This window comes from Calonectris borealis, chromosome 4 (genome assembly GCF_964195595.1).
Source record: "Calonectris borealis chromosome 4, bCalBor7.hap1.2, whole genome shotgun sequence".
Taxonomy (NCBI): domain Eukaryota; kingdom Metazoa; phylum Chordata; class Aves; order Procellariiformes; family Procellariidae; genus Calonectris; species Calonectris borealis.
Genome location: NC_134315.1, coordinates 78,966,932 through 78,988,979, shown reverse-complemented (window position 1 = coordinate 78,988,979; position 22,048 = coordinate 78,966,932). Strand labels below are relative to the sequence as shown.

The 22,048-nt window shown below is 41.2% G+C and overlaps 1 protein-coding gene across 3 annotated transcripts in view; it reads right to left on the bottom strand.

Moving 5' to 3' along the window:
• The window catches only part of TNIP3 (TNFAIP3 interacting protein 3), an 84,344-nt gene that overhangs the window by 34,114 nt on the left and 28,182 nt on the right, over nucleotides 1-22,048 (bottom strand). For 2 of the 3 annotated variants that reach the window (XM_075150253.1, XM_075150252.1), the window contains 2 exons: nucleotides 19,756-19,841; nucleotides 10,211-10,343 (listed from right to left, as the gene is read on the bottom strand). In XM_075150253.1, coding sequence (XP_075006354.1) covers nucleotides 10,211-10,343; nucleotides 19,756-19,763 — 141 coding nt within the window. In that variant the 5' untranslated portion in view covers nucleotides 19,764-19,841. Of the gene's footprint in view, nucleotides 1-10,210; nucleotides 10,347-19,755; nucleotides 19,842-22,048 lie in introns of all 3 variants that reach the window. The other variant, XM_075150251.1, reaches the window with a different exon arrangement.

Here is a 22,048-nt window from a genome sequence, read left to right as displayed (position 1 = left end):
ATTCTAACAAATACGAGCCAGTAACTGTCAGGCAATGAAACAAAATAAACCTCTGTACCACTAAAGCAAGGTTAAGTGAAACAGGAAGGCCATCCTCCAGGAAACAGATATGCAAGAAGGCCAACTTCTAAAAATTAATAAACATACTGTGCTACCTGAGAGAATGTAGTAATAGTTAAACTGTAAAATCCCCATAGTGGAGAAGGAAGAAGAAGCACCACGCATTTGAAAAATGAGACCGAGTATTATAATTATATAATTATAATTATTAAAAGTTTATGTCAAATCAAAGCTGACACCTAATGACTTCAAAGATCTTTGCAGAAGTAGGCAATAACCCTATTATACACATAGGGAAACAGACCAACTGAATGCTACAGCTCATCCAGATGCTAGTGTCAGATCAGAGAATGATGATGTCTCCTTTCACCCACGGTCCGTCCGTCTGTGTGTCAGCCGCAACTGCAGCATCCATTAGCAGGTTGTCACTACATAATTTTGTGTTCTGACAATACTAAAGTTAGGGCACATGAAGAGTCAAGAGTCAGCTGCTGAAGGAGAGGGTACTGTAACTAGACACAAATGACATGAACAGCAATTATCTATCATCTTCTCACAATGTCCCACTACCTTGCGCTGGCTTGCTACAGTCCTGTAGATTATAAACTCATGAAAACAGAGTCTGTCTCTGTCTATAAAGTACCAGCACTGAGCATCCGATTCACAAAAATACAATCAGAAAACTTCCACGTTGCACATCTGCTCTCGAGGGCAATGACCCTCAAGCATAGACACCTTCCCTTACCCTGGCTCCCATACTCAGCAGTCCCATTCCCGTTCCAGCAGAAGCTAAGCTTTGGGAGAAAGCTTAGGTTGAACAGCTACATTTTACGATCTGGCCTACTAAGGTAAACCAGCCCCAGTTTCTGATTTCCTCACAACAGCACGCCGCGATGTGCTACATGAAGTGCTGAGCAGCCCCTGCAGCAGGGACACAAGAGCAAACCCAGGGCACAGCCCTACTCATGAATCACAGCTCCCACTTGAAAGATATTAGTGCTCAAATTACTTTGAAGAGAGGATGAGGCTAAGACCCTGGAGTGCACACAGTTGTTACCGTTATTTAGTTCAAAACAGTTTCCTGGAAAGCTAGGTAGACATTAGGACACCAAGTCCTTTGTTGTTGATATCTTAATGACCATATTAACGACTACTGAAAGGGAATGATTCTCTCTTGGACTAGAGGATTTGAAGGTGCCATTTATAGGGATTTTAACAAGTTGCAACACTGTTCCTTTCCACTCTGCCCACCGCCCCATGACGCTGTGAGAGAGCTGGGGAGACCTGGGGGAAAAGATGAAGCTCCTGGAAGAGTAGAGGCTAGAACAGCAACAGCATCTCCACCTCTCTCCTTTTCCATGCCAAAATGACCTGCACGTTTGTCCATTTTCACTCTCAGTGAGCCTACCATAGTGACTGAGCAGCGACAGCTGTTGTCCTTTCCCACACTAGGGCTGTGCATAAGAGTTTTGAGTCAAGTTTTGCTGTTTGCTGAAATAGCTGTTGTTTGCATGCAGTTTGGCACTGTCAGTGAATGCAGTTTATACTGGCCTTACGTATTGGGCAAATCTTTCACCTAACATTACCGTCTTGTTTGAAAGACGTACTGCTCCCTGCTAACAATCAATAAGCTCTGAGCTAGGCATGCCTGTGTGGGAGCTCTTAGCTTTGTTCCTGGCCTTCCACCCTACGTATACATGTTAAAAACAGTGCTAAATTTTCTCGCACCATCTTAGCTATTGCTCTTCACTACAAGTATTTTATACAAAATATGACAGAATAGAAATGACATTAAGTACTCTTCAGTGCCTAGCTAGGCAAGCTTAGCATTCATACAGATAACACTGATGCCCCTTCACACAGTGCCTAAAGTCAGATGCCTTTGAAGAGACTTGATAGGAAATACATCTCAAGGGCAACAACATGCTGTTCAAGAACAACGGTGCTGTTCAGTTGTGCGAGCAGCTCGACCTTGTTCCCTCCCTCACAGGCACTTTTCTGTACTGATTGCCATGTAAGAACAGTACGGGTTATTGGAAAGACAAGAGTATGACTGAAATCTATACAAATAGAAGAAATGCCAATGAGCAGGGAACAAAAGCTCAAGCTCTTCAGAGGTGGTGGTAGTCTTCCAGCAAAAACTAGGAGAGGTTGAAGCAAAATTGTTGTCTTTCTCTGTGAAAACAGTTAATGGCACTGAAAAGAAAGACAAGGAGATGACAACATTAATTTTCTTTGGTATTGTGGAGATAAAGACACACGTTTGTTTATCAGTCTATAGCTACACAATGAAGAACAACTTAGTTGTACAACAGCACTTCAGAAATCTGAGATATATAAAAATCCTTGAAAGGAGGACTCTTTTTGACAACTCTCAGACTTCAGAAGTCAAAAAAAGAAAAATATTTTTAAGGCATTTATACTTGGTTTCAAGCTATTGAATCAAATATGCAGTTTTAAATTGCTTGGAGAATTCTAGTTGAAGACCAGACTGTAAATGCAGTCCCAAACCTAAAAAACTTTCAAAAAGCTGTTAAAATTTTCCAGCCTGGAAAACATAACCAGACCAGTTAAAGATTTTGGAGGAAAATTTGTCCTAGTGCTACCCAGTCACAGGAAGCTCAGGAAGCTTCACAGGAAACAAAAATGACAGCTGAAGAGGGTGTCTGCAAAGTATGAACGGGTCTGCACAAAATACCAGGAAAGTAAATTTTGGAGGAAAACACAGACTTAGCAAAGTTGTCCAAAGGCAAGGCAGCGTATGTTTGCTAGGTGTTGCACTGTTTGGTCAATGTCCACAGAAAAACAGAGAAGATACCCAAGGAGAAACCAAGCGTGCCTGTTCTGCACAGTGGGAACGATGTCAGCCGCGCGCTGAGCTGACAGGACGTCCATCAGCGCTAACGAAGGCGAGTGCTCCCCAGGAGCTGCCTGAGCCACTCCTGCAGCCATGGACGGAAATGGCACCTCAGACGTGGGCAGCACCCCTGACTACATACATGCTGCATACCACCATGCAAATTAGCATCGTCTCTAACACTGCAGTAAAGGGCTTGTGGGGAAAATCTAGTCACTCTCTTATCACAGACAGCTAAAAATCAGATTTTACTATGGTGAAATCATATCTACTTTAGCTGCTAACATGCAAAACCAAAACTTGCTAAATGTGATGTAACAGCAGTGACAAACTGGTCAGCAAGTTTTATAAATCCCAATCTAATGCTTGCATGAACCTTAATTTCCCTGAATATTTCATCTCTTCCTCTTTAAATGAACAAGTCAGTCTGTGTCATGGCATTTACTGGTTATGCTAAAAAAGAAAAAAAAAAGGCGAGAAAACAGACTGCAGGGAATAGCCTCCAAGTGGAGAAATACAAACTTGGCAACCTCTTACAGCAAAACTGCCTCTGATTTCCCCATAAACATGTGTAAAACCACATCATAGTCCGCAGTGGACAGAGTCGTGTTACGTTTTATAGCCTCCCTAAAATACACAGACATACAGGCCTTTATCTAGCTGGGGTCCATCACACACTTTAAAGCAAGAGTGTAAGTAACTTACATTCTCTTTTCATCCGTTTCTCATCCCTTACTTCTCCTTCCACTCTGTCTCCAGAAAGTCACTTATTTTGTACCTTCCTTCTATCCATCCCAAACGAGGAAACAAAACGTCATTACTCCTGCTGCTGGTCTGCGACATGTAATTGGAGCATCAACCACCACTGAATATAAACATTTCTTTACATTTTAGCATAGTTCGAGCAAACATGGAAAACAAAGGAGGAAATGGATCAGAGTCTGCTCTCCAGAAGAGCAAGTGAAGTTCAGTAGCTTAAGAGAATGAAGTTAATACAACAAGAGTGATCACTTTCTGCTTTTGGAGAGCTGGTCAGATCTGGCTCCTCCTACAAGAGTGGTTGATAATTTCTCTTCTATGTGTATTATAAAAATGCTTCCTTAATGTCTACGTGAGCCCTTCTGTTCCTTGGCTTCCACTGCTCTCTCTCTATTACAGTGACTGATCAAAACATGATTAAATGTATTAAGAAAATATTATAGTAAGCAAACCTGCACCTGCAAGTTTGGTTAATAGTCTGAAACCTTCCGTAACGTCTGTGAATCATAATTTAAAACATTTAAATTCTCTTAATCAGCATGAATTCTTAGTAAGACCTTTACCCAACTTTCTCCCACTCTTCACACTCCTTTTTTTCTCCCCATTCATACACACATACTTAGCCTATGAAGCATTGTCCTTGGCATTTATGATTTTTGTCCATGCTACAGGCAATGGTGACAGAAGAGAACTGGCCATGTATTTTTCAAAACTCATCAGGCAGCTCTGATCATTATGACAGATGGTACCTGTTTTATCTTTCATTTTTGTTCACAGCTGTCTTGAATTACTTTAAAGACTGGGGTGAAGGGGGAAACATCCTCTTGCATGGCAATCAGTTTGAGCATGCTCAGGGAAGAAAGTTTCAGATACTTTGGAGTGTGGCTGCCAGCAATGCCTGGCAGGGAGCTGGGAGCCAGAAGCTCCTGCAGAGAGACTGCTGTGAGGAGCAGGAATAAGCCAGTCGGCTACCAGGTATTGAAAAAGCTTCCCAGGAAGCAAATGGGACCAGGCAGGATTTGCTGCCCCTCAGAAACTCACCAAATTAACTCACAAGTGGCAGCATACAACCCTGCCTGCAAGGGCAAAGTGGGCTGAACTGCTTAGAAGCCTTTTATTAATTTCTATACTATTTCTATGATATTCTGTAATTTCTATTAGTAGCAGCTTTGAGGCTGGGGGTTTTTTTTCCCTGTTTAAAAATGAGAATTATTTTAGTTTGTATTCTAGGAAGACCTGACCTTTCTGAGTGTAAATGCCTTTTAGTCATCTTTGGGAAGCTTGCAATGGGAGAAAAATCAAAGCCTTGGAGCTGTGGCCAACACTGAATCCTCTCACAAGCATCAGCACCATAAGAAGATAAAAGTTCTCATTTTCAGAGTGCTGGATCTTTATTCTGGGAAAGGCTTCTGTTACAGTATTACAAAATAGGCACTCACAAATTAAGATAATGAAAGCCACTCTGAAAGTCCCGTCTATTCAATAACTAGAGTGAAACCAAGAACCATTAAAATGCTTGACTCAAGTAAAAGTGAATCTTTCCTTGATGGTGACAAAATGGTAAAATCATCTTTTTTTTTTTTTTTTTTCTTCCTAGCCGATCAGGTATCTGCTGTGAGATTGGTTGAGGTTTTTTTGTTTGGTTGGTTTTTTTTTTATTATTTATTGTACTGTTCAGTTGCAGAATTGTAGAAGCTAGATTTACTCTGAGATTACTTGGGTTAAAATTTGGTGGCTTCCGATGAGCCTTCTGTTTGCTTACATTTTGTTTGAGCTTCACTTTTGGCTTTATTCCTGAAGCTGTTATTATGCCAGCAGTGCTTGCTACAATATCCATTGCAACCCCTCTTCACATTCTGGTGCACATGGTGAAATGGTAAAAAAAGAGAGATTTTAGTTGAAGAATAAAATCAACTCTTAAACTAGAAGAAGAATCTACCGCTTCCTGTCTAAATCTGGTCCACGTGCTTCACCCAGAGAAGTGTGCTAGAAAGGGATTTTCCCTTAAGTAAGTGTGTCAGCCTCAACCTTTTGTGCTATTCGGTTAGGCACTCACTCTGACAGAAAAATATGTGCAGATGCAAATGTGTGCCTTAATATGTGGGAACCAGATAAAATTAGAGCAAGATGTGGTTTCAGAGTAAGTAAAATATAACACAGGCTTCTGTTTCAGGATTTTCTTTATCCACTGTTTTCCATCATCGCCAATGAGACTAAGTATAAGGGCATGGCTACTCAAGTACCTAAGCATTTGCACACTCAGGCCTGATGATGAAAATCCCAGTTTCATGGAACAATAATTGGATGATAATTCGTAATTATAGCAAACAGGCTATTTTGAGTTTTACAATATAGTTGTTGCAAGTACAGATAGCCCTTAAATGAAATTTTTTTTTCTCACTTCATACCCAAAACAGTTTAGGTGCTTGAAAGTTTATTGGATTTTTTTTACAAATTGATCCCATAAAATATATTATCTGTCAACTTTACTTTACGTTGACACACCACTAATTATTTTAGTTGCTATTCTTCCCTTCCTATTTGATACTTTTATCTGCCCTCACCTCCCCCAGAAAGCATCCTTCTTGTGTGCAAAACCTTGATGATGCCCTAAAGATACTGAAAACACTTTCCATGAGTACTTTTTAGTAATATTTGTATTTTCATGCATAATATTTAGTCTAGTTTATTCCAGTTAAGTGTAATCAGCTTTATACTTAAATTTGAAAAAGGAAGCTACTTTTTTGTGGTAAAGAAACTGTTTCTTTGATTTCTTATATTAAAAGAGCAAATTGCTTGATCCTTTTGGCCTTCAGTTTCCCTCCTCTATAGAAGACCAAGGAACCCTTTCTTTCCTGAGTCACATTTTGAGAACAGGCATTTTCACAGACTATGGCGTCTGCAGGACTGGAGCTTGCAATCCTTCTCGTTCACGATCACTCCTGCTGCACATCACAGCCATAAGTGATGTTACAGAAGACAGGCAGAATAGATAAGTAGATGTGAATTAGAAATTATCAATTGTTCTAATCAGTAAAAGATTTCATCCTACGTTTTCCTTTTTGGTCAATGGCTCTAGCAAAAGTAAACGCATTTCATTAAACTGAGAAGAGCTTAAATCAGTGTAAAAGAATGATGCTACACTAATGTCTCACCTTTCACTTCAGCTTAACACTTAAAAAAACCCAGATAGTTTGCTCACCTAGACAAACTCCATATAGGGACACAGGCACTCAAGTCCCTTATATTAGACCAATGAACCATATGTGGGTGTCAGGGACCCGAGTACACCAACAGGCTCTAATTGCTGTGACCTGCCTGTAAGGATGCTCTCTCTTATCTCCTCCCTCTTTTCCCTCTCCCAGAGCAGGGAACACAGCATCATGACAAGCTGCAATTAAAGTACTGCAGATAAAGGAATCATAGGCTGAAGGATGTGCTGAGAATTAGTTCATTCTACAGACCTATATTTTCTCTCTCCCAAATATTTGCTTTTAAAACCACAATAATATTGTATATTATCCTGGTGAAAAAGGGAATTGAAAAAGGGAATTTATTTACAGATATTTCCAGATAACAGTCTCAAAAGCGGTTTAAGCTCAGAAGGAAATGCCATTTTGCAACGTGCAATTTATACGCTTCATTCCAGAAAAAGAAGTTACAGAATAAAAATGACTTGCTGGTTCTGCCAAATAACTTCCTGATGAATGACCAACACTATAGGGAAGGGTACGCTTTTGTTTCATTATTAACTTTTCCCTAATTCCTAAATATAGAATTTTCCCCTCATTTTAAGTCTAAATCAGCATTTAATTTCACAAACTGATATTTTCTGTTTGTTTTTTTTTTTAATACTATTTTATAACCTTCATAATTGAAAGTATACTAGATTTGTTAAAAATATTACCTGCTTTTCCAAAACACACAATCCAATACATGTACTCCTAGCATCTTATACTGAGGTTGTTAGAGCTTATCATTACAACTGTCAAGCTGTCACTCACTTGAAGTCCAAGACAATAACCAGCCAAGCGAAAAGCTGTTTGACTTAAAAGTATAAATAAAAAATAGCCAGTATATTTCTAGTGCAGAAATATCATAAACCTTCCTCCTTTAACTTATGAAAACCACACACACACACACATCTTTCACGGGCAAACAAGTGCTATAAATGCAAAAAGCATAAAAGCACTACAGATGAAATACTGCCACGGTATTCTGTGTGAAGTGCTGAAGCACTCCATGTAAACAGTTGAAGTGAGCACACCCTTTCTTTTTCCTCCCCACACCCCCCAAATCCTTTCCTACATCTCCTGTTGGAGGGAGGTTACATGGGGGACCAGGTTTTTCCACAGACGATTTGTGGCTTGCTCTTCTGCCCTGTGATTTCATAGCTCGATGCTACTTGTTTCTTCACCAACTTCTGTTTCACTGTGCTTATTCCTCCCCTGGGGCCGGGATTCCCCGTTCCTCCCTGTGGCTTCTCTCTCTCTGTTTCTAATCCCACTAGTCTGACTCTGGGGCATCTCCTTAGGCTCAGCTCAGTTTCATGGCCCGAGGTCATGAGTAATTTTGGAGATGGCGGTTTACATGTGAAAGGAGCTATGTGTAATTTTGGATTTCATAGAAGAGAGTCATCTCTCTTTACCTCCCCATCAATTTCCTGCATCACGCTTTGGGGCGCAGCCTTCAGAGATTTCCTTCCTCCTCGCCCTGTAGGGAAGTCACACAGGCAGGTAAGTGTGTCACCCCTTGCAGGTGGATGGCATTCATGGCTTCATCACTCCTCTCCTCCACACTTCTTACTCCTCCCTTTCCCAGTTTGCAGAAAACAGGAATTTCCTTTTGTCGTCCTACTGCACAATAAAAAGCAGCTTGCTGTTTCAGAGGAGAGCAGGGAAACTGAGAGGGAAACCTATAACAAGTTTCTGTCATGCTTGTTAACCACTGCTTCACTGCAAGCACAGACAACCATCTTAGCAGGTGCCTTACAATTTTCTCTTTGTAAGAAGTGTGGGTTTGAATCATCATTTTTCTTCTTCTTTCTTCCTATTTATCTAAAAGCCTTTCTGACAATCCCAAAGATCTTTGTCCCCCACACCTCTGCTCATCCTCAGTTAAATCAGAACTACCAAACGCAACAACCTACAGAAACGTCAGTGCTTTTGGGGCATATAGTTTTGTGGATCTGTGTTATCCAAAAGGCACAGCTGGCCACAGAGGGTGGCACTTTGGATAATCAGTGGGTTTAGTTGACCTTTTAAAGCACTAAAAAACATATCTTCTCACTCAGTCTTCCTCATAAGTCTTACTCTTCGCTGGGTAAAAAACTGGCTGGACGGCCGAGCCCAGAGAGTTGTGGTCAACGGAGTTAAACCCAGTTGGCGGCCGGTCACGAGCGGTGTTCCCCAGGGCTCAGTACTGGGGCCGGTCTTGTTCAATATCTTTATCAATGATCTGGACGAGGGGATCGAGTGCTCCCTCAGTCAGTTTGCAGACGACACCAAGCTGGGCGGGAGTGTTGATCTGCTGGAGGGTAGGAAGGCTCTGCAGAGGGACCTGGACAGGCTGGATCGATGGGCTGACGCCAACTGTATGAGGTTCAACAAGGCCAAGTGCCGGGTCCTGCACTTTGGTCACAACAACCCCAGGCAACGCTACAGGCTTGGGGAAGAGTGGCTGGAAAGCTGCCCAGAGGAAAAGGACCTGGGGGTGCTGATTGACAGCCGGCTGAACATGAGCCGGCAGTGTGCTCAGGTGGCCCAGAAGGCCAACGGCATCCTGGCCTGTATTAGGAATAGTGTGGCCAGCAGGACTAGGGAGGTGATCGTGCCCCTGTACTCGGCACTGGTGAGGCCGCACCTCGAATACTGTGTTCAGTTTTGGGCCCCTCACTACAAGAAGGACACTGAGGTGCTGGAGCGTGTCCAGAGAAGGGCAACGAAGCTGAGGAAGGGCCTGGAGCACAAGCCTTATGAGGAGCGGCTGAGGGAACTGGCGTTGTTTAGCCTGGAGAAGAGGAGGCTCAGGGGAGACCTCATCGCGCTCTACAACTACCTGAAAGGAGGTTGGAACGAGGTGGGTGTTGGTCTCTTCTGCCAAGTAACACGCGATAGGACAAGAGGAAATGGCCTCAAGTTGCGCCAAGGGAGGTTTAGATTGGACATTAGGAGAAATTTCTTTACTGAAAGAGTGGTCAGGCCTTGGAACAGGCTGCCCAGGGAAGTGGTGGAGTCACCATCCCTGGAAGTATTTAAAAGACGTGTGGATGAGGCCCTTAGGGACATGGTTTAGTGGACATGGTGAGTTGGGTTGACGGTTGGACACAATGATCTTAGAGGTCTTTTCCAACCTGTATGATTCTATGATTCTATGATAATAGAAAGTGGCTGTATCAGAAAAAAAAAAAATGTAGCAAGTTCATTGCATCATTTCAGAAATCAGAAAGTTTCATGCATTATCAGGTCACCCAGAGAACATCCCCTGAATGTTCTTTCCTGGCACATAAACATTGCAAAAGCAGACTGCATTTACCTTAAGGGAACACAAAGTTCTCTGAAGGTTCGGACTCTCTTGGGCAATAGGTTCGGGGTCCTCGCATGACTGATAAGTGTTATTCTTCTCGATCAGGTTCCTTATCTCAACATCAAGCTCTTCACTTTCACACCTGCTTAGAAAGAAATAGCAACGTTAAACTTTACACCAAAACTTGAAGCACAGAGAAGGTAAATTTGTCATCTGTTTCTTCTGAATGTGACAATGCAGGCAGCAGAGCTAGTCCTGCAGCGAGCTCCTGCTACCTTCCTTCCTGGTACGCAATCAGAGAGCACTAGAGCAGTGTCACACAAATCTCTAAGTGCTTTGTGGTAGAAATTAATTTAAAATATTTAAAAAAGCAGTCTTTATGAATTTTACTACCTTGTGTTTACAAAATTCTAGTCAATCCTTTTGGGGATTATATGAAGACTGTCATGTGCCCTCAACCCCACCCACCCACTCGCATTTTCAAGGATTTTATATTCAATTTTAACAAAAAAGCAATCAAAATTGGTTTTGAACTCCAAAACTAGATGCTCAGTTCAGAAAGTTTTTTGACGGCATATCTTGTTTTCTGTAACACTCCGTAATAGATACCTGACATGCATTTTCAAATTTCTTTTCCTGACAGTTCCTTTTAAAAACATTCATATCTTGTAAAAATTGCTCTGTTATGAACACTAAAAAGGTATTTGTTTGGTGGGAAAATTCTTTTCTTTCAGTCTCTCTGCTAAGGACACACAGGACTTATGTGCACTTAAGGGCTTGCTCCAAATTCACATAACTAACTATCAATTAGGGCTGATTCACTTGATCCACCATAATGGTGGAATGTGACTTTCAGAGAATTGACCGAGGCATAACCAAAACAAACCCCAAAAAGCCCTAGACCCAACCCAAGTTTTCAAGAAATACTCATGTCTTTTGCAAGCTCAGACCTTCATTTCCTAATCAGCTTAAACCAACTCTAAATATAAGTAATGCATGACCAGAAACTGCAAGGCTCAAAAGTATTACCGACCTGTTATAGCAAGATTACTTCTTGATTTAGGCAGAAATACTAAATTCTTCATTTGAACTACCAGAAAAAGTGAAAGTAGTAAGAATTTATCAGTTACACTTATTGCAGTTTAGACAGTCAATCCACAGGGATCGCACTGCAGGTTCTGAGGAAACTCTTGAATGGCAATTGATAAAATTATCCAATAATCAAACCCATTTACCCTAATCATAAGAGTAAATAAGTGTGGAGAATTTTGTGCTGATAGCATAAAATGATTCATTTTATTTGCGGTATTTACAACACAGAAACTATAACAGTAATGTATTTTCATTAAGCATGAATGCAAAATCATTTGCAGAGGTACTACAATAAGATACCAACAGTAACAAGTAAGGACAAGTAAAACTCAAGAGCTTTTTTTTGACTTGCTGCCTAGTAGCTGGACAAGCTGCAATTTCATGGCAGTTTCAGAGCTGCCATGAAGCCTGCCTGCACTAAAAAAAAAAAAGTTTCATGGCAGAAACAAGATATTTGGATGTGTTTTGAGAGTTAGACCTATGGCATAGGGAAATAGGACTTTTACACAGGGAACCAAGACCAGGATTTTTTAGCTCTGGAAGGTCCTGAAGCACTAGAACACATCACATGATTTTTCTTCTCTGCAGAAAGATATTTCTTCATTCTAACCTTTTGCCCTTTTTTTTTTTTTTTTTTTTTTTAAGGAAAACCAATATAGCAACTAGTGCAAGCTCAAAGAAACAGAGTACCCAACTGAGGACAGTATTATCTTTTGTTAGACCACTTTAACTGGCCATAACTCCCTTTCAAAACCACGATGATTAAGAGCAAGATGTTCTCGATGCACATTTTCATGAACCTCACGGCGGTGCAGCAGGCTGCAGCTGCTCTGAACACTTGTGGCAGTTTTCAAAGCCTCAGCTGTGCGTGGGTGGCAGGTGAGCCCCAGCAGATCATGTGGGCACCGTGTGGCAGCTCGTGAAGAAAACTACATTAGGAAAACAACAAAACTTGCAAAAGAAATCCAACCCTTTTCTGTCTCACTAAATATTGCAAAATCCTGCATAGACCAGCGCGAATGGCACTTTTTTTTTTTTAAGCAATTCTGTGCTAAGGTTCCCGGACAATAAATTCTCAGGGAGCAGAATGACGAAGCACTCTGCTTATAGCCTTCATTTTTAATCAGCTATATAATGCAAGCTTTGCAACGTAAGGAGCAACACCCCTTTTCTCTCAAATGCACTTCCCTGGAAAACAGCATCTTCAGCTCATTTGGACTCCCTGACCCAGTCTGAGACTGCTTTGCATAACAGAATTGGATATACGCTGTGCAGAGCACTCAGTGCTTTTGAGGATGCTCGGAAGAATTGAAAAGCCACAGCATGGAATCAGTCGCTCATGGTGCAGTTTTAGGAAAAGTGCATGAAACTCTATTTACATAGTAAGGGAGAAATTATTGTTGCAGCCTCCTCAGAGTCCCTAGAAATGTGGAAAAAAGAAGGGAGAGGTTAAGTAAAGTGAGGAGAAACGTTACTGAACAGTACTGAGGGATTTAGGACAGAGCTGCTAAAACCACAGGCCAATATTTTCAGACTGAGCTTTCAAAACGTCAGGTTTTTTATCTGTGCTTCGGCAACCAACCAAAGGTAGGCTAGTTGTCCTCCTCTTTCCTTGCTCCACACACCTCCTGTGTGAGATCAGTAGAGCAACCAGCTTACAGCTTAGCTGAGAGAAAAAAACACTGGCCCTATGAGTGGCTTCTGGCAAAGAGTATTTTGCTCATTGCCCAGGGTTGCAGTCACACATCCTGCTCCAGCTGCAGCAAAGCCAGCCAAAGAGTTTAACTCCTCTACAACCCCAGCCACTTTCCACCTTCACTACCTCTCTAATGCAAATTACCATTCCCAACCACCAGCACAACCCACTCACCCAGCTTGGGCAAAGTAGTCAAGGTTTATTCAACACTTTTAAGTCAACTAAAGCAGCTTAGACTAAAACAACTGTTCAAAATAAAGGAGCAATGTCTAGGTGCAGTCCTGAGGACAGTGAAAGATAGGCAGCGATCTCTGGCAGGAGTGCAGCACCAAGTATTTAGGCAGGCTGCACTCATCTCTGCTGCTGGTTCAGCCACAGTGAGAGGAGATGTGTGACCACAGCCTCCCGAGACCAGAGCGTGAATCAAGCTGGGAAATACCCCATAAAGATGGTGGGTTGGCTTTAAATATTTCTTTTCAGCCAGGAAGCGTTCATTCCTCTGCTCTGCTCCCTGCAATTTGTCTGATGCTGTGGCTGTAAATGATGCTCACCTGTGGCTGCTCCCACCCTGCCTCTCTCCATTCTCCTTTCTGGGTTTAGGAGTACCTGGGCAAGAACAGGTAAAAGAAAGGAAACTGCAAAAGAGACAAATCCCTACACATTGATTGCTGCTCTGTAATATCCATGTATTTTGACATCATCACGGAAGTCGGAAAATTACATCATTGACTGGATTTCTCAGTGCATTTGGTTTTCCCTCAGTTTTTAGACTAAGGTCTTCTGACCAGAAACTATTACTCCATTTATCTGTATTTTAATATTAGCCACTTTGATAATTGGAAGGATATATTTATTGTCATGTAAAACATTAATCATATCTGGTGTATAGATCCATTTTACAGTCCGGACTTTCAGAGCACACAGATGATCTGAGTGCTTGAATACCTCTTCAAGATACTGGTGATTAGGAGCTACCCCAGAAGAAGAGAGAGTTCTTGATGATTACCCGAGCTTCCCCTGGTGAACTCTAGAGGACACACAGCATTTAGCTTCTGCAGAGAGCAATTTTTTCAAAATTACTTTTGGTTTTGTGAAGTTTACAAGTATGTTTGTGCACCGTTAATACACTTACTGTTCTATGCTGTTGCCAACATTTTCCAAAATTAGGTATTTTGGTTTTCAATCATTAAATTATGCAAATAGGCACTCTGTTAGGAAAAAAAATCAGAAAAATCCATTCAAATTTGGGACATATAGTTTCTTACGTTTTGTAAAATCAATCATCAGAGAACATTAAAAGCATTTTCATGTTGTCATATGGGACAAAGCATATCCCTTCTATGTGCAAAAGCTTTCTAAAGTATAAGAACACAACTCATCCTACTTACATAGCATGCTATGATTAATGCAGAAGCCAATAAAAGATTAGAACATTAACTCCTCTTTGTAAACTTCGTGTTAGTCGCTGAATTTCCTTTTTTGGGAAAATTAATACATTTCACATGGAAGAGAACCTACAGATGTAATAAAGAAAGCTGGTCTCCCAGCGTAAGTTTTAGCAGCTTGCAGGAAAAGGCGAGCGCCCAACCTTACTCATAATTTCCATGTCATATCTGAAAAGTAGTAGCCAATATTCTTCTAGCCATATCCTCCAAGAATAAGAAATCAGGTCTGTTCTCTTTGGTTTGCAAGTTGCCATATCCATGCAGGATTTCACCGCTAGAGACTAACTGTGCACCACATTGAAGATATTTTCATTTCTCCCACATATTCACCTAGCTGCCTTTAAAATGGTTTTCACTTTTTGCTCTATGGTACATCTTTGCGCCAATTCAATTTCTAGGCTCTATCGGCTTTTTGTAATTAACTATTTATAAATGGTTGCATACTTTTTACAGCAATTCAGTTTTTCAGCTGGGAGCCAGAACAAATATTGTGCCCAGCACATGCTTTGTACGTGAACAGGACTGAAATTCCTACGCAGATCAATTCCACCGAGCTAAATAAACCATGCTGGTCTGTTTGTCCTCACAGGGTTAGGCAATGAAGTGCTGGTTGTACACACACAGGGAATTTTATTAAATTATACATGTAACTGAGCCAGAGCAAAATCCGTATTTGGCCCAAAACCATCACTAAAGCCAGAATATGACGGCACCAGAAAGGAAGTGAGAGATGTGGACACCAGTGGCTTCTAATAGCGTCAAGGGCACTCCTTGCAGTCCATCTTTTCCTGGTCAGGAGAAGCAGCAGAAGACAGAACAAGTCCCACTAATACACACTTCCATAACCGAGCAGCAACCAGTTCAGCTCCTGATGGCCTGCCCCATGCTCTTTTGATGAGCCACACGCTTTGGGCTTGTAGCAGCATAGATTGATGGCCAAGAAATATATGTTTATCAAATAGCCAGGTCCAAGCCCCATGCAGAGTCCCAGATCTGCAGCTGGTACCATTTGTGTGCTCTTGGCTTTCCCCGGTTTTCACCGGAAACTGGCATTATTGCTTACTAATAGCAGTTATGTCGCAACAGTGGACACACCTACAACATGTTCCAAGACATTTACTGCAAAATATTAATACCGAAGGCATATAACTCTATTTGAGATAATAATTTCAAGGTTGGCGTGCTGGGGTCATTCTCCTGTGATTGGTGAAAGCACAAATACACACCATAAACAATTGTGAAAAAAGGTTTTAAGCCAGGATTTACAGCCAGACGCCAACACCACGGAGTCATATTTTGACGGGAAATGAATTCCAGAGTCTAGGGGTTAAACACATGCTTCGGCCCCTTGGGTGGGCATTTGGGATGTAGGATTCTTGCTAAGCCTAAGGAGCAGATCCACGGAAAGAAATAAATTTCTGCATTTGAATTATGAAGGATGAACTGGTTCAGATAAATTTAAAAAACGTGGCAAATTTCAAACCGTTTCAGCTAATATTTCCCCTATTTATGATAACACACTCCATTTCAGAAAAAAACCTTTAGAACATGGGAGAGAATGAGACCTGGATTACAGAATATTTAACTTAACTTGTACTAGAAATAGACTTGAAATAGGAATAAAATTAGGCATATAATTCTTCAAATTGACAGTTTATCCGTAGAACTAGCCTATTCTTTTATGTTCCATATGATTTTACAGGATTTGTGCTCCCTTTTAATTCAGTTTTGTAAAATTCTTAGATTTTTTTTTTTTTCATGTAAATACATTGGGATTTTTATATTAAAATCTTATCCAGTTAAGACTACATGACAAAGAATTTCCGGCCCAACAAGTAACGGGAAGAACAAAATTTTGCCAAGAAAACAAAAAGACTTTTGTTACAGAAAAAACATTTTGCAGCCTCATGAGCTCTTACAAGTTTAGTAGATTTTGAGCTGATAGAAAATAGTTACAATGTGGTGCAGCTCCCTAAAGATCAGTGGTGCTATTCCAGCACTCAACACCCAGTGAGCGGATCTCTGCTCAGAATTTAGGCTTGGGAATTTGAGCCAGATCTCTTGAAATTGAGTTCCACTCGTTCTATGTTCCACCTCACATGTACCACTTATGAAAAACAGTTTATTGGGCATAAAGTGTACTGCACTGGTACAAACACAAAAAGAATACCTGCCTTTGACAATTATGAGGATATACTTAAAGTTTAAAAAAAAAAAGGCAACACATTATTTCAAATTATTTCCAACTTAATTTTTTTATCTCAAGTTTCTCCAAAAAAAATTCACCCAGTATTTCAAAAGCATAGCTGGAAAGCCAGCCACCAGCAGCAGCTGAGATCCACCTTGCAGAAGAACTGCATTGTCTTTGGTGTGAGATGTCCCAGATGTTGCGAAAAAAGTGCTGGCACTGTTGCTTGGGAGGTAAGTGTGAGATTAGAAATAATCTCAATTCAGTCCCAAGAAGAGAGCTCCAAAAGGCAAAGTGTATGATAGGGGTTAAAACATGTACGTACTGTGACTATAGCAGAGAAACCACTTAAACTTTCGCTCAAATCTGATGTAGCCAAAACATCTGCCTATCACCCCATAAACGTCCCTACACTTCTGTTCCCTTTACGACAAAGGAATGGAGCTTTTAAGACACGTTTAATAGCCAGCAGCTGTTTGGCTGTCAAATGCCACATCTGGAGAAGCTGTGTGCTGTTAATGTGAACAGAAACAATTATTCTTTAATAGTTTTGCTTAATTTTAAGAATTACACAAATCACAACAACAAAAGAGGTGCATGTTCTTAATGGAAACACATCTGGTTTCTCTGAAAATAAGCCAAAAAAAAAAAAACAACACACAAAACCACACCACCAAAAAGGGCCTAGCGATTAATTGAAGCTGCACCTATAATCTGTCCCATCTCAGTGAAGAGAGAAGTAAAGCTACTAATATACAGGCACTTAAGTGTCTCCCAGACTTTGACTATTTCCCTCAACAAATATGCAACATGCAAGACGACGACGACGACTAGCTGGTTTGCGTTAAATGGCATGTTACGTATAACACGGAGCTGCTCCCCTCCGTGCCTGAAGGTTCCTGTCCTTTGGGACTCGTTTCAATGCTGCCGCCTCACTTCTGCACCCTACACAGCCTGTACATCAGGAAAATAACATCATCCTCCTTTCACTTGGATCTTCTGCTGAATTATACTACCAAGACCACAAGTGAATATTTTCCTGATGGACAGCATATGGGCTGAGTTCAAACCTCAGGAAAGCCAATTAAATTATTTTCACCAACTTTCTCGGGCTTTAAATGAGCCACGAGCAAGTTACAGATGACTGTCCCTCTGGAGAAGCAGTAAACAGAGCACTGTCACCCAGACTCATCACCCAGGACTCACGGAGCTGCGTGTGGATCACTAGTGGAAACAGAATTGAAATTTTGCCATGAAAATCAATCAAATGGAAAGCTTGGCCAAGCAGAATTACCAAGTAGCGTGTGCTTTCTAAGCAGATGAATTCCCCCAGTAAAATGTACACATGCAGAAAGCTGGTGGGAGATGGCAGGAAAGTGTTGAAAGAACTGAAAACTAGGAGTTAAAACACAAAAAGGGAGACAAATCTAGATGTTTTCAAGTGCTTGCTCTTTTTCTAGGAAGACCAATAGCTAGAAAACCTTGCACCCCTTTCAGGACACTCTCCTAGCCTCAGTAGGCACCTTTTTGAAATGGTCTCCCTCCCACAGCCCTTTCTGGACTGGCTGCTTTGCCCCACAGATACAGCTTAACTGGCTGCTCACTCTACATATACAGCTTGAGCACCACGAGTCTATTCAGATCTTACGTATACTCATTTCTGTGGAAAGCTGTAATTCTGGTGGAATTACATAGTTGACATTTTTAACTGGTACTTTACACCACTATTCTTTCTTTTCCCAAATCAGGCATCACCACAAACAGAACAAGACCTATGCAACTTTTGCCTCCTAGTTCAGCCTTGGCCAGGATGTGGATGTGTCACCAACACCTTACTGACCTGGGCTCACAGCTGGGCTGCACCCTTGGAGGAAAACAAGTCCATGATTCATTTGGGTCAGTGTCTCCCACACAGACCTGAGATATTTTCAGTGATCTACTAACAGCGCAAGCAGAATAAACAGATGAACACCATTTAGAAATGTAGCCAGAAATTTTAACATACAGTAGCTGACAGAGGACAACCAGCCCTGTTAAGTCAAGCCAACTTCTTGCCTGTGGTAGCTGTTAGGCAGCCAAGCGGAGAGGCAGAGGAAGCTTGCTGCACGGCTGTCTGCGTCACAGGTCCAGGGCTTGAACTGCCAGCGACTGGCATACGATTTCACCAGGGATGCCATCGCCAGATGGGAACCTGGCGCCTCCCTGCCTTCACAGAGACAGGTTGGAGTCAAACTGCGCTGGCAGCAGCTCACAATGTCTTGAATAAATGGGAAACCCCAGTCCGCAAGGGATTTCAAATCCAGTTATTTTACAATAAACTAACCTGGAAAAAAATGCTTCTTACAGGAAGAAAGAAGGGTAGGGTATTATTTCTTAAGCTTCCCCAAACAATCTACAGTTACCTTAAAACAATTTTTCTTTTTATCTCTCTCTCAAATCCACACACTATACTTAATACTTTTTAAAGCTACCTTTTAATCATTCTCAGCTGCCTCAAATTTTGTTTTTTTTGGCCAGAGATTGTCTTGCTGAATACAGCAGTATTCACTGAAGTACTCAGCACTATTAATTTTCTTAAAGCTCCTTATTACTCACTGACAGTCTTAGCAAGGCGTTGCCGTCATCACGGCCTCAGAGTCTGCAGCCATAATGTGACCTCTTTATCTCTATATCCTACAGTACAACCTCTTTTACTGCCATTATCAGTAGAACTAATATTAGTTCACCAGGAAGCAGGTGCCCAAAGAGTTTGTGAAATCTCCATACTTGGAGATGTTTGAAACTCACCAAGGCAAGTCCTGAGTAACATGACCTAACTAGCCCTGCTTTGAGCAGGAGGTCAGTCCACATGACTTCCAGAGGTCCCTTCCAACCTACACTATTCTCTATGATTTTGCTTTTCTCAGTACAGAATATTTCCATGTTTCACTCATTTAAATAGAACTGATATAGATTTCCACAGGACAGATTAAAGCAGGAAAAAAAAAAATATTAACCTGGGTCTCTGGAAGATAAATTGATTGACATATGCAGGAAACACTCAACTATGTATTTCCAATAATGTAATGTAAATTACTTTTTAAAAAATAAAAATAAAAGAAGTTTCTCCACGTAAAATTAAGATAGTTAATACCTTTCCATCTCAACACTCTGATGGGGACACAATGCTAGATGATCCTCTGCATCTTTATTCTTCCTTTTGAGCTGCTCACAGTGAATCTATTAGAAACAAGGAGGGAAAAAAAGCAGACTTTAAGGGGAAATAAAAAGATTAACAATGTAGGAAGAAAAATTTAAGTACACGATTACAATGACAAGAGATAACCATGTCTTGCCCGCATTTCTGTTTTCCTCTTCCTATACCATAAATGGCTGACCAGCAAGCCAGGAATCTACTTCCTCCTTCTCAGCATCATCCTCTCTTAAGTCCACCACTCTGTCAGGGACAGTTTTGCAAGGATAGGAGCAATAACAGTCTATGGCTCCGGTGGCAAGAATCTACCCAAGGAGCAAAGCTGTCAGAAGTCGCAGAAACACTGGAAGTGTTGCAAAAAGGCTTTTATTATTCATCCTAAAAGAATCAACTACCTTAAATACTCTAGAGTTCAAGCACGTCCTCATATTGACCAGAAAATTCAGATGCTTCATGGAAGCGTCCAGTAAAACTACTGCTCCAAATTTAAGAGAATTTGAGTAATGAGTCTGATCTAGATCACTTGGAGAGAAAAGAAAAGGAGCCGTGTGTGAATTATTGTGCACGAGTGCATTGTTCCAGAACTAGACAAGCTCCTAACAAGCTTCCCTCTGGTCAGAGCCAGCTACTGTTCAGCACTGCATTTCCAAAGAGAAAGGAGAGAAGACAAAAAGCATATGTCCCAGAGAAAAGGACACGCATCAGGGTAACAGTAAGTTTTTTTTAATTTTATGAGGTACCACCACCTCTCCATCACAAGTGGGAGAACAGATGGTACAAAGAGTGAGCCAATGCCACCCCATCCAGAGGAGTCATTCTGCTCTTGTGCTGCAGGCTGGTAACAGCCCTGGGTATGTTTCTTCAGGCTATGTGGGACATCCCTAGTTCATCAGAAAAGGAGCCCAGAAGTCTTATTCTTCTCTTTAAATCAAAATGACAAACAATAGCATTATGATAGTTGCTGGAATTAGAAAACTGGCAGGTTTCATGACACCTATCACAAGGACAGCCATGTGACCACTGAAATAAAGTGGGGAGCCATCAAGAGCAAAACCTGCTATTTATAAGCAAGTAAGTTTTCAATTACAAGTCACTCTCTTTATTGGTAACATCAACTTAACGTGAAACCACAGCTGAACATTTTATAGAAACCACGTTGCTTCATCTATGTGCAGAGCAGAAATTTAAAATTAAAGGTTGCCAGGAGAAGATCTGAGGTGTTTGGTATCCCTCCCCCCCTTAATTCCCATTCCTGCAGGCATTTCACACATTTTAAGTGCATCTGGTAATCACTAATTACAAGGATCCTATTAAGAAAAAATGTCAATTCAGTTTCATGTGAAACTTGATTCTAGCTTGTCTAGTTTTATGAGTGTCTGTTTAATCATAACAAAAACATGTTGAAGTATGGAAAGCTGTATTTGTTTGATTTCAATGGGAGCTCCAGACACTGGGTACTAATGAGAATTAAGCCTTTATTTTGGAGCACCTAAACTTGGCTTTTAGGTGACTAACTTGAAAATATAAAATTTGAAAAACATTGACCTAGAATGAACACTCCCTACCGTCACCGAAACAACAAAAAATAAAATGAAATGACTACATGAAATCTGACCATACTTGTCTGAATTAAAAAAAAAAAACCTACAGAATTCAGACTGCTATTCCATCTCTAATTCATCCCACTGGACTTAGACTTTTCAGCAGCCTCAGATGCATTTGCCAAGTTACGCACAGTATTGCAGCCCATGTGCTGAAAAACAGGCCACATTAAAGGGATACAGGTTAGATGTTATTGAAAAGAAGATACCTATGTTGGTAAAATTCATGCAAGAAGCTAAGAAAGTTCTGAAAAACTGAAAAGAAAAAGAGCAGTGAAGAACATAGAAAAATATATTTATTTATTAGACATGTCACTTCCTGCTTCTGCAGTGACAGGATGGTGAGCCAGAATCGGGGGCCCGCAGGAAAAGGGTGCTGCAAACTCCCTGCTAGGGAGTGCTCTGGGATCGCATGGTGGGTGCTCTGGGTTTTCCGTGGCCCTGCTCTGCCAAGCACGGAAAGGAGCTGCTAAAGCCGACAATTCCCAAATCACTGCATGGCCCAGCTGCACACCCAGCCAGCATAAACAAGCAGTTCTCCAGAAGTCTTATAGCTAACATCTGCTGGGGTGGGGGGTGTCCCCTCCCCTGCAGCTCAACAAGGTCCATTGTATGTATCTCCTGACTCTTAG